Below are 22,435 nucleotides of genomic sequence, written 5' to 3' on the forward strand. Positions count from 1 at the left end.
TGAGGTGTGTGGCCTCAGTGTGCCAAAACTTTTGGCTAGGCAGTGGGCCTGGCCTTCCCAGTCCTCCCATCTCTGCCAGGACATGGTTGTTGGTGTGCAGGTGAGCATTGCTGCTGAGACCCTGTACCCCATGAGGGCTAGAAGGTAGCCTGTCCTGCCTCCAGAGCCCCGGTGCAGGGCCTGGGAGGCTTTGCCCTCTTTGGGGTGGGTGAGCTGGTGGACATGGTGACAGATGGCCCTTCTCACCCCTGGGATCTGGGTAGAGAGAGCGCTGGGCCCTCAGTAGGTGACTGTGTCCGACGGGCAGTGAGAATGTGCAAGCCCAGAGAAGTAGAAGGCCTCACAAGGAGCCCTTGCCCCGGGATCCTCTCCCAGCTGCATCAGAATGGGCTCAGGGCAGAGGGTAGGTAGGTAGGTGGTCAGGGCCCCTGGTCAGGGCCCCGGGCGGGGGGGGGGTGTCTCTGGAGAGCCATGTGGGCCCAGAGTCACACAGCGGCTGAGGTGCTAAGGAGACAGTCCTGACTCCTGTCTTTATAGCCTTGTGAGGGCCAGCTTGGGATCTGAGCCTCAGCACCTGCACGGTAGCTCCCAGCTATCCCAGGTGCACAGTAAGCACCTGTGGCCAAGCACAGCCTGTCAGGTGGGGCACGTGCAGATAGGCAAGGTGTTCACTTGCTTTTTGAGGCAAGGAAACCTTAAAAGAATACATCCAGGTCAGTGGATCAGAAAGATCTCTCTTGGAATGTTCGTGAATAGAGACACTAGGTTTTATTTTGTGATTTATTGCCCTGGACTGCATCCCAAGCTCAGTTTTTATTTTGAGACAGGATCTCATCAAGTTACCAACTTGCCAGAGCTGGCCTTGAACCGATCCTGCCTCAGTGTTCCGAAGCGCTAGGATGACAAGCGCGCGTCACCACGGCACACTCACAAGGTGCAGGACCGGGCCACTGGGCAGCACGAAGTCTGCCTGTGGTGGCCTTAATGTGGCCTTCTATTCTGGTGTCCCGTCCTTGTCTTCTGCCTGGCCAAGCTCAGTTATTGAGAGGACGAGGTGAAGTCGGCCCACTGTGGCCAGGTGGCCCTTGGCAGGGAGCTGGCTGTGCCCGGCTGTGCTGAGGTGGCGTGTGGCCCCATCCCTTGGGGCTTCATGCCGCCCTTGACCGCATCCTGCTGGGTGCTTGCACTGAGCACCCCAAGGGGCTGCGCCCAGCCCCGACTCCACCACCTCTTGGCAAGCTTCAGGGCGAGCTAGCAGCAGTTCGAGATTCCCTGTCCTCATCGTGGCATGTGTGTCATGGTGTGTGGACAGCCTCCCTGGAGGCCTCCTGGGGTGTGTTCATTCCTGTCCCGTAATGGGGCGGCCATGTGCCTTCCCAAGATGCCTTCTAGACTCGAGCTCCTGCTTGGGCCCTCAGGATGCAGTGGACATTGCCAGTAGCCTCAGGGTCGCTGGCTCGTGGGACTTGAGGTCTGTACAGGGCAATTATATCACTGGGCCCCAGGGAAAGTGTCCACAATACAGGTGTGGTGGCATGTGGCTAGGGTAGCTTTAGTCCCTTCCTGTGGCTGGCATGTGACCACACCCATTTGCTCCTGGCCCTCACTGCGGAGACAGAGCTCTGGGGCAGCACAGGCACTGCCCTCACGTGGGCTCTGGTGTCCTTCACGCTCTGTCGTGGCCTAGAGCAGGCTCACGGCACCATGGGCTTCTCTTCTCCCTGTAAGGGCTGCGCCCTATACAGAGGGCCTCAGAAAAATGCTGTCTGGCCTGGGAGATGTAGATGTATCTGAGGGTCTGGTTTGTCCTGAAAGGAACTCAAGTTCCCTGAGTCCTTGGCGTGGTGGCTGAGCAAGACAGGCTCCTTGCACCTGTCTTGATGCTGCAGGGCTGTCCTGAAGTGCCTGGGAGGCTTTTCTGCGTGTCCGCCGTCACGGAGCTCCCAAACTTCCTGCACCTGGCTGGTGGTTATGGCTCTGCTCTTTTCAGGAGTGGGGGCGCATTCTGGTTTTTCTGCTAGTACTCCACCAGCTCTCTTAACTGTCCCCTAGGCCTGGCTGGACAAATAGCCTTGGCCCAATGGGAGGGTCTCTGGAGGGCCCCCTCCCACTCAGGCTCCCAGGGCACCGCATCTCTCAGCCATGCCCTTTCCCCACCAGCGTGCATAGGAGTTTTATAGTCCCAGCACCAGGAGGGAAATTGGGGCTGGTCTTGAGAGAGCAGCCCTCGTGGCTCCTGGAGTCTTTGGGCTGCTAAGAATGGAGGGGTTCTCTGTGCTGCCGAGCCTCACCCTTCCTTTGGTTCTCCATGAACAGGAGGCATTCGCGCGGCTGTGGTGATGTCAGGCCCCTTGGGAGCTGGTGTGTGCTGAGAAGTGGCAGACTGGGGCTCTGTACTGCTGTGCTCATAGGCTGGCCGTCCGTTCAGGTCACTGAGCAAGGCCACAGGCCCCTGCTTCACCCCTGCTGAGTGCCCCCCCCCATGCTCCCCAAGCTTCCTCAGTCAGGTCCTTTCTCAGGGCAGCACTTTGTACCTGCAGGTAGACCCGGGACCTGCGCCAGTCCTCAGGACAGGTCTGAGAGCTAGAGCACAGCTCGAGCTGAGGTACCCAGAGGGCCGGTGGGGTGCTTGTAGGCTACATGGATGCGCCCTTCCTTGGGACTGTGCCTTCTACCCTGGGAGGTGGTACTGGGGTCTCCCTTGCCAGAACACTCGAGCGTGACTGTCTGGGGTAGGTGCTTTATGTTTTTAATTTGGGGCTGTGGTGGGCCCTGGTCTTCCTCATGCTTGGCAAGAGCTTTACTACCGAGCTTCACTCTTTCAGGCTCCTTGTAGTCCCAGGCTCACGAGACGAGAAGTCTGCCTCTGCCATGGCACTGAGATGAGGAGGACATGTGGAGCTCGCTCTCTGGTCCCTAGTCCTAGTCTAGTGGCCCCTGCTATCTTTTATGGACAGAGCCTTTAGCCTATAGCCTCCCCTACAAGGGCCAGGTACTAGGGAAGTCGGGGCTCTCAAGAGTGCCAGGGCCTTGGGGGCGGACCCTTAGATCTTCTGAGCTTGCGCTGGTGGGAACTGTGGCTTCCAGGCACACTGTTCACAGTTGTCCTTGTCCTCCGTGGGGAGGTGCTGGTCCCTTCGAGGAGAGAGGTGGGGAATTTGGCCTCTGCACAGCCATGGGTGGGGCACACGGTAGGAGGCTTCAGTGAAGGCCACAGACAGCACAGGTCCCTGCTCCAGCTGCTGGGCCCATGGCTCCGTGCTTCCAGAGGCAGTGGCCTCCTGTGGCTGGACCCACTGGGTCTTACAGCAGCCCTGAGCACTCTGACTTGGAGCCTGGCTGCAGAAGTAGAAACCTGATTGAAGCCCGCCTGGGGCTCCCGCCATCCACAACCGCTTGCTGCCCATCCTAGGATTTGCAGCTGCAGGTCAGTTGCAGTGGTCAGGCCCTAAACCTAGCTACTGAACAAGCTACTGCGGGAGTGTTGCAAGTTCTGTGCCTCCTGGGCAATGCAGAGAGACCCTGAGTTAAAAAATAAAAAGGACTAGGCATATAGCTCAGTGTAGAGCATCCCTGGCGCTTTCATCCCTCGTGCCACCTGTGCTCTCTACACTCCTCCCCAGAAAAGCTCGTACGCTGGGGTATGGCTGAGGGCTGCAGCAGGTGCAAGTCCAAGGTGTGATTCCAGCCCTGCAAAATCAAGGCAGTTTTTAAAATGTGAAGTAGAAAGTGTCCTAAGTAGCCCACACGTTGCCCCGCCTGGCCAGGAGCCCACGTGCACCAGAAAGCCGTAGGTGGCAGTCCGCGGTGCCTCCCGGCGCTCTGGCGTGGACTCTCCTGGGCTGGTGGGCTGCGTGGGTAGCAGCCGTCTTCTTTTCCGCACCCTGCTCTTCGAGGTTGTGGGGTGGGCCTGCAGCCTGGCAGGCGGGAGAGGCCCCGTTGGCTCACCTTGAGCAGGACAGCCCCTGCCCGCTTGTCTGCCACAGGACCTTGGCGCCCTGGGGGCCGAGGGGTGGGCTCTGTCTCAGATTGTGCCCCTGTGCCTCTCCAGTTGGGGCCTGATGTGGGGTGGGCAGCTGACCTCAGCCTTGCTGAGCTCCACAGCAGGTCACAGCCCTACCAGGTCAGCTCATGCGGGGTGACTCCTGCTGGCCTGAGTCCAGAGCCGTGGGGAAGCTTTGTTGTCAGCCCGAGGCACGTGTCGGGGGACTCCAGGCAACCCTGGCAGTTTCATAAAGGAGAGGGCTTGGTGTGCAGGGCCCCAGTGATGCCCCCAGGCGGCGCAGAGGCCTCTGCTTGGTGGTGTGGGCTCGAGCGGCCCCGTGCTCCTGCCTTTGTTCTCAAGTTCTGGAGCAGCTAGCTGCCAACACTAAGTCCTCGGTGTGCTGCCTCTTCCCCATGCAGTCCACGGCTCGGCCGAGCTCCCACCTGCTTGACGGCACTGTGTCCCCCAAGGCCTTGACCAGGCTGGGCCTGCAGCACTGCAGCAGCAGCCTGCCTGGTGTGCCCGGCTCTGCTCACCCCCAGGCATGTGTTGGAGATCCACGAGCTCTGGAGTGCCTTGGAGGGAGCGCCCACTCGCCCACCCGGCCCTGTGGAGACCCTGCCTTCACTTCCTGTCTCCTGCACCCCCTCGGGGGCTTGGCAGTGCAGTAGATGCTGACAGAGGGGACCGCCACGGCCCGTTCACAGCAGAGACCATCTCACAGTGATACCGTGTCCTTTGTGGCCCTTGTCCAGCTACCTTGCCCCCCATTTCTTCCTGGCCCAGCTCTCCAAGGCCTTGCTGAGGGGCTGCCTGGGGGTATGCTGGCTCCCCTCCAGCTCCCACCCGCTCCCTCCTCACTTCTTGCTTTTCTGTCTGTGCTTGCCAAGAATGCAGGGGAATTAGGGGGAGGGGACACAGGAAATGCCTCCCTTCCTCTGAGGCTGCTCCAGCTGTGGGGGAGGGGAGGGGAGGGAGGAGAGGGAGCAGTGGGAGGTGGGGTGGCCCGGCTCTGGTGTTCCCCCACTCCAGGCCCAGGGCGCAGCTCAGCCCACAGACAAAGGGTTCTTTCTCCCCAGTTTTGGACCACTGTGGATGTCCTGTGAAGGGGATTGGGGACCTGTGGCTTGGTGGTCTTTGTGTGTATGTGGTCTCCGGAGCAAGTGGCATGTGGGTGTTCTCCAGTAGGGTGTGTCACGGGCAGATTGCATCCAGCCACCCCCTCCCCCAGCTCACCCTGTTGTCAGCCCCTTTCAGAGGGGAGTGTCCTGAGGCATCCCTTCACAGCATCAGTGCTGGGGTGCTGCCCACTCATGCCCGTGGAAGGCGGGCACTCGGCCCCAGGGCCCACGGGCAGGCACAGGTGTGTGCCCCTCTAGGCAGGCCCAAGGCTAGGCTGTGGGTTGGGATGTTAGTGAGCAGGCCCTGCAAGACAAGACAGCGTGGAGGTGGGACAGGACAGAGCGTGCGAGGCTGCAGCAGCAGCAGCAGCAGCAGCAGCACCACCACCACCACCACCACCACCACCATACAGGCAGCCCCATTCTGAGCTCTGCCCCTCGGTGTGGGCCCAGTGACGCTGGCAAGTCCAGCTCACACCTGAACCTGTGCCACATCTGTGCACCCTAGGGCCGCGGCTTGGCGTCCAGAGGCCCAGAACCCCTCTTGGTGGTAGGGCTCTGGAGCATCAAGCTCCCTCACCCATGGGTCAGGTTGGAATCCTGACAGTGCCCCGAGTGCCCAGCACCGTGGGTTGAGGGTGCTGGTGGTAATTAGGATTCTGAGAACCTGGGTCCTGCAGAAGCGGGGCCCGAGCTCCGGGCATTGTCCTTGGACTCCCTCGTCCCACCCCACACAGATGTGTGGGTCCTGCTGTTGTCCCCAGCCTGGGGTATTACCCAGGCCCCTGCCCTCAGTCTTGAAGCCTCCAGGGAGGCCTCGGTGGGTGTGTGCCTCTTGGGGCTGTGCCCTCTGCTGTGAACCTCTGCCGCCTCATGAAGCTTGGTGGCTGTGTCCTCGGCCTGGCCAGAGGCCTTCTTAGAACACACACCTTTGAGTGCTGTAAGCAGGGTTCCAGCTGGAGGCCTGGGGGGCCGGTGACTGGGTGCAGCGTCGCTGCCCGCCCCCTGGAAGTTAGACGGTTGCTGCGCCCGCTTGGAGCTGCCTGCAGGCCGGGGAGTAGTCCACTCAGCATTGTGTCTGTTTCTGTGGAGAGAAACACATGGACGCCAGCCAGAGACGGAGGAGGAGGCTGAGGAAGTGAAGCGGGCTGCGCAGGCGGAGCTGGCCCCCTTCCCTTTGCTGGGGGCAACTCCACACCACTGCCCTGCTGGCCTGCCGGGTCTGTACCACTCCCAGAGACAAAGTCTCTGCAGCTTGTGGCCTGTGTCCCATGCTTACTGTAGCAGCCAGGTCTGGGTCTGTCTCCTGTCCACCTGAGCCTGCTGTCTGGGCCTGGCCCCTGCTGAGGTGAGAGGCCAGCTGCTCTGGGTCCTGGGTGTATCTCCTGCTGTCAACTGCTGCCACTCAGGTGGAGGCTGGGCCCTGACAGCAGCTGGGGTGAGGCCCCTGGGCACAAGGCTGTGGAGGCCCTAGAGTCACACAGGTACAGGGCGCCCTCCTCTTTGAACCCCAGTGGCTGGAGATGCGGGCCTGGGGGTCCCCTCCAACGATGTGGTGCAGGGGCTGGGCTCACTGCCCCGCTGCTCTAAGGGCTCTCGCAGAAGCCCACATCCAAGTAGGCCAGGTCCCCCACTGTGTAGCCTGGAAGAGGTTTGTTCTGTTCCACACTGAGCCAGGCCGACGGCGGGCACAGCGGTGGGCGGACCTTGGGAGACGAGCGGGTGGTGCCCTGGTGCTCGGATCCCTTAGCTCCTGCCTGCAGAGGGCTGCTGGGGGGGCGGGGGGCAGGGGGGCAGGGGGCAGAGGGTGGTCTGGGCCCAGCGCGTGGGCAGTGAGTGGGACTGCCCAGTGGACTGTGAGGCCCTGCCGCAGATGGCACCATGCTGCGGTACAGCCGACCCAGGTCCTCGTGCCAGTGCAGAAAGGCATTTGACATTACAGACCCACAATGAACCTTTCTGATAGCGGGTCAGACTGGTTTTTATGCCTTACGTGAGCTGAGCAGAGGGCCTTGCTGGGTGGGGCTGCCCTGTGTGCTGGGGGCAGTGGGCAGCCGTGGCCGGCAGGCACTGGGGCTGTCTGCTCGGAGCCCATCCGCCACGGGCAGCCGGGAGGGAGGCTGCGGCCCCTCTGTCCAGTGAATTGCCATCTCCCCAGTGTCAGCTGGTGTTCTGACACACATGTGGAAGGTGTTAAAAACAGCTATGAAACTCTTCCTTTGGGAGGTTTTTCTTTCTTTCTTTCTTTCTTTCTTTCTTTCTTTCTTTCTTTCTTTCTTTCTTTCTTTCTTTCTTCCTTTTTGACGGACTGGAAGATTGTTTCCAAGTTCCCATGGTCAGTGTGAGTCCAAGCCTTCAGGCTGGGTTCTGTTGGCCATGTCCCTGGGAGCCCTGGGCGTGGTCATAGTGCTCCTTGGCTCAGCCGAATCCGGCATATTTCAGACTTTTTGTTTAAGAAAAATTCTAAACTTGTGTTTAAGAGGAGCCTTTTCCTGTGAAGCCCTTGGTCTAGGTCGCTGGAGGGTGTACTATTGGGGGCACATGCAGTAGGGTAGAGACCCTGGGCCCCAGGACGGCTTTTGCCCTGAGACGTAGTCCTGCCACCCTCTGCTCGTGCTTGGATGGCCCTGTGGGGCTTCTTGTGGTACCAGGGACTGCATCTGGGGGCTTCCCCCAGAGCTGCACCCTCTGTCCACTTTATTTTTATCTTACATTGCGAGACGAGATCTCACTAAGCCTGGGTGTGAGCTTGCAGTTGCGCCCCAGCTTCCACAGTGCTGGGGTCGTAGGATAGGCCTGGGCGGCCACACTGGGCTGCAGTGGCATCTAGTCGCCATGAAACATCACTGTTAGTGGGAAAAGGGCGGAGATGGGCACTTACCAACCTTCGTCTGTGTACTGCGCTGTGGCGTCTTAGAAAGGCGTGAGCGTTTGCTCGCTGTGGGCTGCCGGAGCTGCACGGATCACACCCTGCACTTGAGCGCGGGGAGATGCTGCCCTGGTCGCTCAGCTGCTTCATTCCACTTCGCAGTCCTTGCACGCTTGGCATAGTCCTCATTCTGCACCCAGAGTGGGCAGGCCTGGGGAGTGGCAGGCCACCGTCCCCTCCCTTCAGCCCCTGCAGACACCGACACAGGAGGTCACTTGGTAGGAAGGAGCCTTATGCGCCTTGTCTTGAGGACAGCAGCTCTGATGTGGCAGCTCACGTGGGCACCTAGTGCTGTGGCTGCACACGTCCGTGTGCTGCTGTCACATCCGCGGTGTACTGCTCATAAAACAGCTTCATCAAAGTTGAGATTGGAGGGGAGGGATGCGCCAGGGTTGGGCCTAGTGGTGCCCTGTGCCAGCTCTGGACCGTCTTTGCGCTGGGAGCTGAGCAAGTGAGCGCCTGCCTCTTCTCTAGACCCCGGCACCTGCTGTGGAGCTGCACTGGGCTCCCCGTCAGACCCAGCCCTGTACCCGCTATGCAGGGAGGCAGAGACCCTCTTCGGGCAGAGACACGGGAGGTTTTTACTTAGATTTGAAAATGGGAAGGCATTGGCCCTGGACGGAGCGTGGCTGTGTGTTTTCTCAGGGCAGGAAAGTTTCCAGCTCTCTGAGAGAAATGGAAATCTCCAGAGCTCTTGCTGCGGGCTGAGCAGCTGTGTCTGCTGGGTGGCTGCCCCGGAGGAGAGTCCAGGCCACGGCTCCCCAACCAGCTTAAGGTGGCGGCTGCTGGAGCAGGGCGGGCTGTGGGTCACAGACCCTGCCACGAGGGTCTCCTGGGCCAGGGGCTCTGCTGGCATTGGCACGCGAGGTAGTGGCAGCCCACCTGCCGCCCCGGGATCTCCCGGGCTGTCCTTCAGGGGTGGGCTGCTGCCCCAGCATGAGCACCCAGCCCTGCTGCACAGTGGGGGACACTTGCAGTCCCCACATGCTGGGAGGCTAGGGCCGAAGGACCATAGTGGGAGCCCAGCTGGGACCACTTACGGATGCAGGGAGACCCTGTCATTCAAAATGAACGAAGGCTTAGGGGTGTAGCTCAGTGTGAAGGTCCTGGGTTCAGCCCCCAGTAGGACCTTGTCCCCCCCACCAAGGTGAACACTCCAGAATCTTAAATCCGTTTTGTTTATCTTTTTGAAACGGTGTCTCCCAGTGCAGTTCAGGCTGGCCTTGAGCTCACTTTGTTGCTCAGGCTGGTCTCGAACTATCTTCCTGCCTCAGTCTGGGTAGTACTGGGATTGCAAGCTTGCACCACTGTGCCCTGCCTTCCCTTCTATTTTAAGGTTTGGAACCAGTGTTCTTGGTAGTAGCTTTGTCCTGTGGATGTGCCTGGTGGCCGTGTCTTGCCCCATTTCCCTGTGTGCATGTGTACACATGCATGTATCCACACATGTTCACGTGAGTGCTTTCCCTAGCAGGTGGTGCCTGGCGTCCTGTCCCTTGTGGCCTCTCGCCTCCGAGCTCCCTGAGCCAAGGCTGGAGTGTGGTGCGCTTCCCGGCTGTCAGCACTGTCCCTGGCCTGGGGCCTTTCTCAAGCCAGCACCCTCCTGCGTCTGCTGCCCACAGGAGATGGGCTCATAGGAGGGGTCTCATCCAGGCTTTGGCCACACACGGGTGTCCGGTCCCTTCCAGGTGGCTGGCACATGGGTCCCTGGGCCCCCTGCTTGTCCGACCCAAGTGTCCTCATCACTGAGGTGGCAGGGTGGCTGCTCATGTCCGGCAGCCCCTAGCCTGATACGTGAGAAGTCGAACAGACAGATTGTACCTGGCCGGTCCAGGGCCGCCTCAGGAGCCAGCACACGGCGGGTGGGGCTCTCTCCATCTGGTCTTGTGCTGCTGTCCTCGAGGTGGCCCTGCTCTCCTCACGTTGTGGCCCCTGTGGAAAGGAGGCCTCCTTGGGCCTGAGAGGTGGGCTGAGTGCCCGGCCCCCAAGGCTCAGGCAGAAAAGGGCACCCAGTCGTGTCCCCCGAACCTGTTGCTGCTTTTCCTGGGGCCTTAGCTTTGTGGCAGGGTGGACCATGTGCATGGAGGCCACAGTCCTTGCCACCCAGACACATGATACACAGCACGTGGGAGAGGGGCCTGTGATCTTCAGGAGAGCAGCTGGCGTGGGGACCCAGGGCTGGTCTTGGAGGCAGACACGGGTTGGGGAGAGCAGCATGTGGCCTTGGGTGCCTGTGCTGACCCCAGCAAATGCTGGGGACCAGGATGTGCCCCCATTGCCACTCCTGCTTGTGGTGTGTGTTTGTGGCTCCTCAGCCCCATAAGAGAATGACCAGGCAGGCAGCTGGTCAGTGGCCAGTGTCCTCACGAGGGGCTCCCCCACCCTTGGAAGCGGACTGTGAGGCCAGGACTGGGGGAGGGGAGGGGGAGGGGGAGGGGAGGGCCTTCAGAAAGGCCCCACATCCAGCCCTGTGTCCCTCCTCCTGCTGTCCTCCTGAAACACTCCTTCACTTAGGTCCATTCCCGGTGAAACAGCCTTCCAAGAAAGCACCCACAGCCTCCTATGCTGCAGCCTGCGCCGAGCTCCATGGGCCAGCAGGCTGCCCCCATCCTCTGGGCTGGGAGGCCCGTTTGTCTCCATGATCTGGGCAGATGGCAGGCAGCCAAGCCACTCCGCCCACTGCGTCATCTCTACAGAATGTCTGCTGGGAGGCGGGGCACCCGGAAAGGGCCCCCCAAGGCCCGCCAGACCACAGCCAGCCTGTCACACAGCACCTCCACAGCCCAGCACGGTGCAGGCCTGCCTACTGCATTCTTGGATTCTGTGGTGTTTGAAGTTGTTTTGGTGGTTACGCCCATGGCTGGAAAGGCAACATGCTGTTTAAACTGTGCATGAGAAAGTGAGGAGTCAGGGCCTGTCGGGTGCCTACTGGATGGGCCACTGAGTCTCCACACTTGTCCAGGGTCCTTGGCTTGGCTCGCTGTCCGGCCTCTGCAGAGGTGGGGTGCTAGCCCAGGACAGCGTAGGCTGCCCCTCTTCCTATGAAGGGGCACCCTGTATTCTGCAGGCCAGGCCAGCTCCTGGGGCCCCCAGGGGGGCATGTTGCCCATTGGGCTTTCCCAGACAAACTGGGCAGGTCCTGGTGACTCAGTTTCCTTGGAGAAGTCTTGTCAGCAGCACTGCAGTAACCATAGATAACAGTGACCTACTTAGAGCAAATTCAAAGTGAATCGTCAGGATTGGTATTTTTTATTTCATTTAGGGGCTTGGGGTTGTCTTGCAAATTTAATCTACTTCATCTGTACTATAGTAATCAGAAAATAGGTTAAGCATGATACGAATTGTGAATTATCGTGTGTAAAATATTAATGGTTCTTACAAAAATAGCTTTGCAACTTCTGGAACTGTGGAACCTTCAGGAAAGGCCCATAGCTCGGATGGGGCTGATTGGCAGTCTAGGCTGTGCGGCTCGCCTTAGGGAAGCTGATGGCGTACGTAGGTCCTGCTCACCAGGGCCCGCTCTCCCCACGGAGGCCCTAGTCCTGGCAGCAGACCTGCCCTCCTTGAGCTCCACGCAGAGCTGGGCATTCTCTCCAGCCCGGGAGCCCTCCAGGATGCACGTCCCATCCTGATGTGCTGATATAGGCGCCTGAGGCCCTGGCTGCATGTCCTGCCTGCTAGGACCAGGCTGATCTGACGGACGCCTGCAGGGGCGGAAGTGGGTGCGAGGGTGTGGCAGTCTGAGCCTCCGTTGCGGGGAATGTCTGTCCTCGCTGGGACCTGGGTGGTTTGGGCTGTGACAGCGGGGCCTTCAGCTCATCTTGCTTGAGCTTCTGGCAGCTTTAGTGGACATGGTGCTACCTGGTACCCCTCTGGGGAGTGTCTTCCTTGCCGGGTGTAGGGCTGGCAGGTCCCTGGAGGGGCAGGTGCCAATTGGAGGTCAGCATCCTGGCGTTGGAAATGCAGCGTGAGGACAGAGCTCCGTGTTGCCTGTCCCCGCGTGGCACCGCAACTTGAGCCACCGCACTTGGCCTCCAGCTGGCCCGAGTCTGCTGTGGTGGATGTCAGCAGAGGTGCACCAGGTGACCTGAGGCAGAAGCTGCCGTGGGGCCTCAGGCTTGCGGGCAGTGACAGCGGGCCGTGAGGTCCACCTGGACCCAGGGCCTGCGCTCGGGCTGACCGGTGGCAAAGGAAGCGGGCTGCTGAGGCTGTCTGGGGTGGGTGCTCTGCACGGTTCCTTCTGGAGGAGCCCTGTGTGTCTGCCCTGTGACGGTACCTGCTGTCGCCCTGGTTTCCTCTGCGCTGTACCTGGACTCCTGTTCTGCTTGCCTGCCTTGCTGCTTCCTGGGCACTGCACGCACTGCACGCGTGGCCGGGCAGGAGGCTCTGGCTCAGCTCCCTTCTGTGATCGCGAGGTGCAGGCCCATGAATACAGGCTCCTAGAGGCTTCTTTTCTGCCCAGGGCCCCCCTCCTCAGTGGACCCCAGTCTCCCCTGGCTCAAGGTGGGCTGTGGACTTGGTGGGCCTCCCGGGGAAGCTGAAGGGCTGTGCATGTGACCCCGGCCCTCGGGGAGACCTCAGGAACCTGAGTGGTGAGGGCCCTGCAGCACCTCCTCTTGAGCTGGGCTTGTGGGCCTCTGGGCAGCTTTGGGTTTGGTAGTGGCAACAGTTAGTCCCTGGGTGGGATACACTCAGTGCCACGGTGACATTCTTGTGGTCTGCTCATCCCTTAATGGCCCGAAAATCACAAAGCACCAAGGGGCCCGGTCACCACGCAGGCTCAGAGGGCCATGTATGTGAGGTGCGGCCCCAGGCCACTTCCCTCGGCTGTTGCTGGTGGTGTGGCCTGGCCAGCTGGCCGCTCCACCTTCCCAGTCAGGCTGATTAGGGTGACTGTCTGCCGAGATCAGCCTCTGGTGTGCTGGATGCTTTCCCAAAGTCCCCTAGAGTCTAGGGCTTCTTTGGAGCAGGCTTCCTCGCAGGTGTGGCTTGCCTTGGTGACAAGGCTGATCGGCCTGCTTGGGAGCCCTGCCATCTCTCGACTGCACGGCTTTGCCTTCGTGAGCAGCTTACTGTGGTGTGAGTCCCACCGTGAGCTCCAGTGTCGCTTGCCGTGTGATGCTGGTAGGCTGACACGTCCCGACTCGGGCAGCTCCTGCTGCCTCCCTGCCTAGCACCCACTGTGGCACAAGGAAGCTCTGCCCTCGGCCCCTGCGGTGTGAGCCAGCAGCAGTCTCAGCCTGCGGTTAGGTTTTCTGCTCAGAGGTCATCGTCATGTTTGGAGTCTCTCCACTCCCTTTCAGAGAGCAGAGTTGTGGCTTACTGCGTGGTGCCATCACTGTTGACCAGGTTAGAGCACCCCAGGAGCCTCGCATCGTCAGCCGTGGCTCCAGGCCCGCCCCACCCTGGCCCTCAGCTGCAGGCGACTTGTGTGGGTGCTGTCTCTGGGTTTTCCTGTGTGGACTCTGCAGATAAATGGAGTCCCAGGACGCTGCCCTTCTCTGGCAGCGCCCGTCACTGTCGTGGTGGTTTCTTCGTTGGGGCCACACTTCGTTGTGGTGAGTGGTGCTGTTGCCCAGGTGGACCATGGTTGGACATCTGGGTTATCTCCACCTCCTGACCTGCGGAGGGCGCAGCTCTGTCACAATGGGTAGCCAGGTGCCTGCACTAATCTGAGTGGGTCCCGAGGTGTTGCCAGACTTCCCAGGCAGCTAAATCTTGCTCTCAGCAACATTTTGTCCAAGTCACTGTTACTACTTACATTTTGTAAAAGTTACAGTCTTGCTGATTGGTGGCTGCAAAGTAACACTTCGTTGTGGGTTTGTGTTGTTGTGGTTGTGCGTCTTTGAAATGGTTTCATTATGTTGTCAGCTGGCTTTGAACTTGCCTTGTAGCTCAGGCTGGCCTCAAGTTGGTGATCCTCCTGCCTCAGCTTCTTGAGTGCTGGGGTTTATAGGCGTGTGACATCACACCTGGCTCATTGTGTTTTTTTAAGTTTAACTTAATAAACATTTATTTAAAAATGCATATAAGCTGGGGAGACAGCTCAGTCAGTGGTCTAAGCGCCTGCCTGGCAAGCATAAGGACCTGGGTTCGATCGCTGGTACCACATGGCCGTGCTGGCCAGGGTGCCGGCAAAATTGTAATCCCAGCATTGGGGGAGCTGAGACAAGATCGCATGCATCCAAACTGCATGGTGAGACCCGATACCAAATGAATGAATGAATGAATGAATGAATGAATGAATGAATGAATGAATTATTTTAGGACCAGCCAGATAGCTTAACGGACTAAAGCACCTGCTTTGCAGAGCACAGAGGCCAAGGTTGGAGCTCTGGTGTGCTGTGCTGGCCCCACTCCGCAGGGCACACTGAGACAGCAGTTGAGACTGGGTGTAGTGATGCGTGCCTGTAATCCCAGCGCTTGGGAGGCTAAACACAGGAGGATCACTATGAGTTCAGTCTACACAGTGAGAACCCTGTACACCTGGTAGACACTGTCCCAAATTCATTTTTAAAAAAATATACATATGAGACAGGGATTTCCTTTATTTGTCTGGATTCTTCCAGCGGCAGTGTCTTGTGGAGTTAGAGGCCAGATGTTCAGCTTGTTTTCAGTTGTCAGCCAGGAGGGGTGGCCAGGCTGGGGCCACTGTGCTACAGGCAGCGGTTGAGGTGCTTGGTTCTGGAGCTGCAAAGTGGCCTTCACGTTTGTCCAGACAGGCTGTGGCTCTGGGCTGTGGATTGGGGTTGCAGTGGCCAGGAGCCAGAGGGCCTGTATCGTGTGCCCCAACACCTGAGCTCTTGAGAGGATGCGCCTACCTTTGAGCACATGGGCTCCGTGGTGAGTGCTGGGTGGGTATGGTACCTGGGTCTCTTCCCAGTCCGTGAGACACCCATGACAAAAAGGAAAGAAAGGGTTTATTATCTTGGCTATGATATGAGACATTTGAGTCTATGTGGAGTTTTAAACAGACAGCAAAGCAAAGGGGCCCAGTGGTGAAGCCCTGCCCCTCCAGGCCATCCCCCTGGGGATGCAGACCCAAACAGGTGGTGTCAGGGCTGTGTGGCTCTGAGGCCCAGTGTGAGGTGTGCACCGCCCCAGTGGGGCTGACTCTGTCCCTGGGCCCATAGCCTCTCTGCCCATGGAAGCCGCACATGCCAGCATCAGGGCTGCCGGGCTGCCCAGGCCTCGTCTAGCTGCAGAGCCTCTGTTCCGGTGCCTCACTAGGTGATGTTTGCGGTCATTCCCCTCTCTGTGAGTTCTCCAGGAGCTTCCAGTGTGGAGTTGGGGCCTGGCTGCTGTCTCAGCCTACCCATGGGACCTGTCACTGGTGTCATCGTGCAGGGCCTGTGTGTCAGGTTCCTGCACACCCCCACAGCTGGAGCACGTGGCTCTGGGTCCAGACCTTTCCTTCCTTGTCTGAGATCCTGCCTCCTGATGGGTAGGGAGCCACTAGAGCCGTGCAGTGGCCTCGCCTCTCATGCTGAGCATGGGCTTTCGGGTTAGGTCACCTCTAGGCTGAGGAACTGATTTGTGCACCTGGAGAGCTGAGGTAGGGCCTGTGCTCAGGCAGCGTGGCCTGACTGGTCACCCTCAGTTACCGGTGTCACTAGGCACAGCCTCTTGAGGCTGCCCCCTTGGGAAAGCTCACAGGACTGAGCAGCCGAGCCCCGGCAGCTTCACACCGGCGCATGCACAGCTGTGCTTTGTTCTGAGTGGGGTATGGTGAAGAGCAGGCCAAGCCCAGAGGCTTCGAGCCCCAGCATTGGCTTCCCAGCGAGAGGGAAGTGGCCTCATCCTGCCCCAGCTGAGTAGCCACCATGGTAGCACGGAGCTGAGGCATGACAAGTGACCACCCCCTACCTGGGCCACACAGGCTATGAGGGGGCTGGGTGCTCTGGCTGTGGTGGGTGCTGGGCCACTGTGTCTCTGGTTGTTAGATGCCCGAGGTCCCTGCTGCAAGCTGTTCTCAGGCCCCGTGGTTCTGCCTGGCAGGGAGGAGAGCCCTCCTCGTGTTTGGCTCTTTAGGGTCTGGGAAGGAGCCGGCATGTCTGTGACTTGGTTTCCGTGGCTGGTGTCTGTGGAACTGGCCAGCATCCAGCTCAGCCTGGCCATCGACACGTGTCAGCTGGGAGGGCCTGTGATGTCTCCTGGTGCATTTGCGTGCTCGTCTCCGCAGGCCCATGACGCCAGCGCCTCCCTGTGCCCCTGGGTACTGGCTCGCCTCACACCTCGTGCCTGTGGCTGGAATGTCACTGCTCTGTGGCCTGGCTGTGCGTGCTCCAGCTCCCTGCTGCAGTCTCACCCTCCCTGTAGCTGCCAGGCCCCGTCTCCCACAGCAGGGGCCTTCTGTTTCCACCAGGGACACCTTGGTGCCCCAGCACATGGGCAGTGCTGGCTGCTAGATGGAGAGCTGTGCTGTGTGCCCGCTGAGTTGGGGGGGGAGCAGGGATGTGCTCGGAGGCACTGCCACCTCTGCTGATAGGGGCTTGCACCAGCCGACACCTGCCCTACTCACTGCGTCTGTCTGTGGGGTCTGAGAAGTCAGGCTGGGCCCCGGATGGCTTTTCTGGCCAGGAAGGCACAAGCAAGGACAGGGAGCCCCTGGCCCTGACCACCAGGGAGGGCCCACGCCACAACCATGGAGATGGGTTTCCTTGGGCATATGGCCTCTGGGGTCCCCAGGGTAGAGCTGGTGCCCACCCAGGCAGGTGGGCCAGTCTCTGCTGCTGAGCCCTTGCCTGGCTCCACTGCACAGGCTGCGTCCCAAGTCCCCGTGTTCGGGGAGCCGCGTCCTCAGCGGCCTGGGCTGGGAAAGCTGCTCAGTGCTGTGCTTTTCTGCCACAGAGCAGGTGGCGTTCTGGGCTTCCCTCGGGCTCCACTTCCTGGGCAGCAGTACCCAAGCTCCCTTGTTTCCGTGGACTCTGTCCTGCTAGGTCTGGTCCCACGGAGATGTGAGTCTGGTGGGGTCCTGGTATGGGCTGAGCATCCTGCAGGAGCCAGGCCAGCTTCCCATTTGAAGACTTCTGCTTGCCTGCCCGCCCCTGCTTCTTCGAAGTGTGACCTCATGGCCACATGCCTGGGCCACGGCCTGGTGCGGGATGCAGGTGGAGCTGGCTCTCCCTGTTCACCTAGCAGGAGGGAGTGGCCATCGCATGTGGTCTGCAGCAGCTGCAGGGCCCAAGGCTCCCGGGGTGGGGCCCTGTGCAGGTCCGTTTGGCTCTTGGGTCTGTCACACCACCCTGTGGACTCTGGGCTCTGGGCTGGCCTTGAGGCCTGAGAAAGATCAGAAGCTAGAGGCGAGAGGCCTTATCAGTCTGTAGTCAGCTCTGTTCTGGGACCCCGTAGCCGGGCTGTAGGTGGACACCCTTTCCCTGGCACGGACACCATGGTGACACTTGCCTGGGCCCCCGCGGGTGCCCTTCCCTGGGCCCCAGCTCGCTCAAGCAAGTCGTTGTGGAAGCCCAGAGGCTTGTGCTCCGTGAGGGCCCCTGCCCTAGCCCTGTTCTCCCTGTGTGCCCTGGGGCGCCGCCCCGAGTGAGTGCCCTGCAGCCACAGCGGCTCAGCGACAGCCTCTGGCAGCTGCCCTCAGAGTGTCTTGGGTCAGCATCAGATGGCGCTGGCTTTGTGGCTTTCCTCTTTCCTCTGGGTGAGGATGTGCTCACGCACTGCACCTGTTCCTTGCTCGCCGTCTGCACCTGCTCCTCAGTGAAGACAGGAAGCTCCACCCTGGTGGTGCAGCCCTGCTTGGGGGTGGTGGGGGGTTACCACAGCTCTGTAAGGCAGCTCTATGCCCCAGTCACTGTCCACCTACACCTGTGGCCTCAGGGTAGGGCCTCTGTGGGGTGGCTCTGAGACACCTCTGAACAGATTTTAGGGTTTTGAACAGAACCCTTCTTGGTTGGGCCTGGGCACTACCCTAAGCGGCCCAGGGCCGATAGGCGGCTGTGTTTGTGAGGACAGAGGCCAGTGAAACGCCCCTTCCTGTGGCTTCCCTGGCCCAGGCGCAAGTGCCAGGTTAGAAGGGTCCTGCGCGGCACCCCAGCCTCATGCTCCTGGCAGAAGCCCAGCATGCATACCTGCACCGACAGCCAGTCTTCACTGGGTCCAGCCTGGCCTTCTCTGCTGAGTTTCATTCTGACAGAGCTATTGGGGGACTCTGAACCAACACCACCACCCTCGCCAGTAGGGACCCCTGGCCATCATGGGGCAGGTTCTGTAGTTGTGCTTTCTGGGGAGCCTCCAGCCTCATTTACTGTCTGCCCTGGGCCACTCTGCTGCCAGCCTAGGCCCCTCTCAGGCTTCCCTGGGCCACATTACTGTCCTGTGCTGCAGGGGAGACCTGTCTCCACTCAGGCGGACAAACGGACTGGTTACCTGGCTAGGAGCTTTGGGGTTGGGATTGCTCTCCCAGGAGGGGTTGGACTTCACTCTGTCACCCTGTGGTTCTGCAGTCTGGCCTAGCACCAGGGGCGAGTTTAGGGTCCAGTGAGAGCTTCTCTGTTAGCAGGGACAGTGGTGACATCTGCAGCCTGACGTGTGTGGCACCAGAGCACTCAAAGCCACTTTCCTGGAGGCCTGATGGCCACTCTAGTGTCCCCTTGTCTCGGACACATACTTGTGCGTGGCTCATGGGTGGCCCTGTCGCCCCTGTAGCCTGAGGGGATCTTGTGCCCAGGTTTGGAGAAGATGGTGTAGACAGAGGCGGGGATGCACAGGCAGGTGGAGCTGCTGCACCCGCCTCGCCCAGATGCAGCTGCGGGTGAGATCACTCTGGAGCAGCCCACAGGGGCACAACAGTGTCCTCTGTGTCCTCAAGAGTGGCTGCCCCTTCCCGACAGCCCCAGGCCCACCTCCCTGCATGCTGCTGGCAGCTTGGCTTTCCTTGCAGTGAGCAGGGCTGTGTGTCCTCTGCCAGTGAGGTTATCCTGTTGGGCGGGCTGGCCGGGAGACCCTGCCCAGGCCCACAGGTACCAGCAGGGTCCTCTGTCCTCACAGGTCTCCTCTGAAGGCCCGGCCTCCATAAGACCCAAAGCAGATGATGCCTCTCCCCAGCCGCCTGTGTCTTCTGAGAAGGAGAAGCAGTCCAGCTGGCTCCGGACCTTGGCCAGCTCCTCCAATAAGGTGCTGCGAGGGGCCTGCCTGGTCCCAGGGAGCGGGGTGCCTGGCCTTCTGCTCAGGGCGGGGCACCCAGCTGGCCTTGGGGACCTAATCTGACTTCTTTCCCACAGAGCTTGGGCTGCGTTCACCCTCGCCAGCGTCTCTCTGCTTTCCGACCCTGGTCCCCTGCAGTTTCATCCAGTGAAAAGGAAATCTCCCCTCACCTCCCAGCCCTGATCCGAGACAGGTGAGTGACTGCTTTGGCAGTGGGGCCCTCAGACCTCCAGCACCTTGGCAGAATATGTTCCTGCCGCCATTGACTGGGCACCAGGGTGAACCATCTTGGGTTTTCTGGGACCTTTCATGAAGCTGTGGACTTCACAGAGCCCGTCCATGAGCATGGCTTGGTCATGGGGTCCACCTGGTGCTCACAGGTACACAACCATGGGAAATTTTTGTGGTTCTCAGCCAGTGCAAGCTGGCATTACGGGTCTAAGCTGGAGGAGAGTGTGTCTCCTACGTCACAGCGAGGGTCGGCCTTGGCAGGCAGGCTGCAGGTGGGGCCCAGGGGCAAGTGCACCCCAGCCCGACACCTGCGCCCCTACAGCTTCTACTCCTACAAGAGCTTTGAGACTGCGGGGGCCCCCAACGTGGCCCTTGCCCCGCCCGCCCAGCAGAAGGCTGTGCACAGCCCACCGTGCAGTACTGTGGTCTCCCGGGCCCCCGAGCCTCTCCCCACGTGTATCCAGCCCCGGAAGCGGAAGCTGACTGCAGACACCCCTGGAGCCCCGGAGATGCTGGTGGCGGTAGCTGCTGTCGAGGAGGACAAGGACTCAGAGGCGGAAGTCGAAGTAGAAAGCAGAGAGGAGTGTGAGTGGCTTGGGTCCTTCTGCGATCCCTGCAGGCTGGTGGGGCCGGGGCCCGGTCAGGGTCTGCACTGTGGCAGCCCTGCTCACTCCAGCCTCTGTTCACAGTCACGTCCTCCTTGTCTTCGCTGTCCTCGCCGTCCTTCACTTCGTCCAGCTCCGCCAAGGACCTGAGCTCCCCAGGTGTGCATGCCCCTCCTGTGGCTGCCCCAGATGCCACCTCGCACGCAGATGCCCCGAGTGGGCTGGAAGCAGAGCTGGAGCATCTGCGGCAGGCCCTAGAGGGGGGCCTGGACACCAGGGAAGCCAAGGAGAAGTTCTTGCACGAAGTGGTCAAGATGCGTGTGAAGCAGGAGGAAAAGCTGAGCGCTGCGCTGCAGGCCAAGCGCAGCCTCCACCAGGTGGGCTGGCCGGCCGTCCCTGGGCAGGCTTATGCCGCTCCGCCTGTGCCCTCTGCTACCCCAGCCTCGGAGCTGTGCACAGTGTGGGGAGCGGGCCTGCAGAGCCTGCTGCGCTGGGGCCGCCTGCCTGGCAGCTGAATTCACACTCAGCGTGTCTGGCAGCTCCAGGGCAGCCTCACACTTGTGGGCGTTTGCACAGCACAGCCCTGTTGGTTCCCCGGCTGCGGGATCTCACGCTCTCACTGTGTGCTCTCCCACCGTCACGCAGCTTGGGGTGGAGCTGTGATTTCCCGCTTGGTACAGTGGCGTCTACAGGGAGGGGTGTGACTCGCTCTGCTGCTCAGTGTGGCTGAGGAGGTGCTCCAGCTGGCGGGCGGCTAGGGGAGAACCTGGGCTGCCTGCACACAGTGGTGACCTGGAGGGTTCCTGGGCTGCTGACGGCACTGGGACAGTGCGGTGGGAGAGGCGGCCTGGGCAGCTTCAAGTGACCACCCGGCTGGCCGCTGTTCTTCTAGGAGCTGGAGTTTCTGCGCGTAGCCAAGAAGGAGAAGCTTCGGGAAGCCACAGAGGCCAAGCGCAGCCTGCGGAAGGAGATTGAGCGCCTCCGGGCCGAGAACGAAAAGAAGATGAAGGAGGCCAACGAGTCTCGCGTGCGCCTGAAGCGGGAGCTGGAGCAGGCGCGGCAGGTCCGGGTGTGCGACAAGGGCTGTGAGGCCGGCCGCCTGCGCGCCAAGTACTCCGCCCAGGTACACACAGGTGGGGGGCTGGCGGCTCCAGAGGCAGGGCCTCAGGCCGAGCTGGGATACCAAAGCAGGCTGGCTCGGGTCCCACTGCCCTACTGCAGTGGGGTTGGGGGGGCTGCAGATGGAAGGCCACGTGTCGAAGGCCAGGGGCCCTCAGAGCTCCCTCCCTGCTGCTCTGTGTGAGAAATGAGCTGGGGGGCGGGCAGCATGGGGCAGGTGGATGCTGCGTGTGGAGCACGTGCTTGGCTGTGCCACTGACTGGGGCCAGGGACACGGCACCTGCCCCGGCGGGTGATGGGGCAGCCTGGTCTCCTGTCGCCTGGGCCCGCCCTCCCTGGGCACTGGTGATGGAAGGGTACGGGGGTGGGAGCCAAGCAGGGTGCCGCTGACCCTCGCCATCCACCCTTCCAGATTGAGGATCTGCAAGTGAAGCTGCAGCACGCGGAGGCTGACCGTGAGCAGCTGCGGGCCGACCTGTTGCGGGAGCGTGAGGCGCGCGAGCACCTGGAGAAGGTGGTGAAGGAGCTGCAGGAGCAGCTGTGGCCACGGCCACGCCCTGAGAGCACGGGTGGTGGCGGCGGCGGCGGGGAGGGTGCCCCTGAGCTGGAGCCATAGCCCAAGCCACCAGTCGCTGGGCACAAGCACGCCAGGCGCGGAGAGCAGCGGGCAGGGTGAGGGCTTCTGCAGGCCTGGCCCGCGCCTCTGTGGCTACACAGCACAACGTCTCTACTGTGCCTATTACCAAGCGAGTGTTTGTAACTACACACTTTTGGAGTCCACTGCAAAGTTTTCTACTGGCCAAGTTCAAGCAAGCAGGCCTCACCCTCGGGCTGTGGCAGGGCCCAGGCCAGCCTGGCAGCTGGTGCCCGGCCTCTGCTTGCTGGGGCACTCTAGCATCTACACTTTTGTTATAAGCTATTTAAAACCAATAAGGAGACTTGGTATTCAGAAAACCCACACGTTTTTTATGACTAACTTTTAAGAACCCTGTCGCGTAACGCCATCTGGAGACCCACCGTGGGGAGGGCTGCCCTCCCCGCCCCGGAAGCCATCTTGCTCATCTGTGCCCGCGGCTGCAAGAGGACAGCAAGGATTTTTCTTCAGAGTCTATTTTTTCAGCGACAAGGACCTGGATCTCCCTGCTTGTGCTAGGAAGAGCAGGGAGAGTGCCGCGTGCGAGATGAGCTCAACACTGCCCGCCTTACGCCGCCGCCCCGTGCCCGTGCGCCGCCTCGCGGAGGCACAGCCACCAGGGGCCGGAGCCGCCGCTGCCCGGGGCTCTGCCGCGCC

At 60.8% G+C, this 22,435-nt stretch overlaps 1 protein-coding gene across 1 annotated transcript in view; it reads left to right on the forward strand.

Annotated features, from left to right (window-relative positions):
• The window catches only part of Ski (SKI proto-oncogene), a 59,205-nt gene extending 36,776 nt beyond the window's left edge, over positions 1-22,429 (forward strand). Inside the window, exons 2-7 of the mRNA XM_004639694.2 lie at positions 19,034-19,159; positions 19,267-19,382; positions 19,743-20,005; positions 20,110-20,402; positions 20,918-21,148; positions 21,557-22,429. Of these exons, the coding sequence (XP_004639751.1) occupies positions 19,034-19,159; positions 19,267-19,382; positions 19,743-20,005; positions 20,110-20,402; positions 20,918-21,148; positions 21,557-21,760 (1,233 nt within the window). The 3' untranslated portion in view covers positions 21,761-22,429. The remainder of the gene's footprint in view (positions 1-19,033; positions 19,160-19,266; positions 19,383-19,742; positions 20,006-20,109; positions 20,403-20,917; positions 21,149-21,556) is intronic.
• The last annotated feature ends 6 nt before the right edge of the window (positions 22,430-22,435 follow it).

Source organism: Octodon degus, unplaced genomic scaffold (assembly GCF_000260255.1).
Source record: "Octodon degus isolate 3935 unplaced genomic scaffold, OctDeg1.0 scaffold00113, whole genome shotgun sequence".
Lineage (NCBI taxonomy): Eukaryota > Metazoa > Chordata > Mammalia > Rodentia > Octodontidae > Octodon > Octodon degus.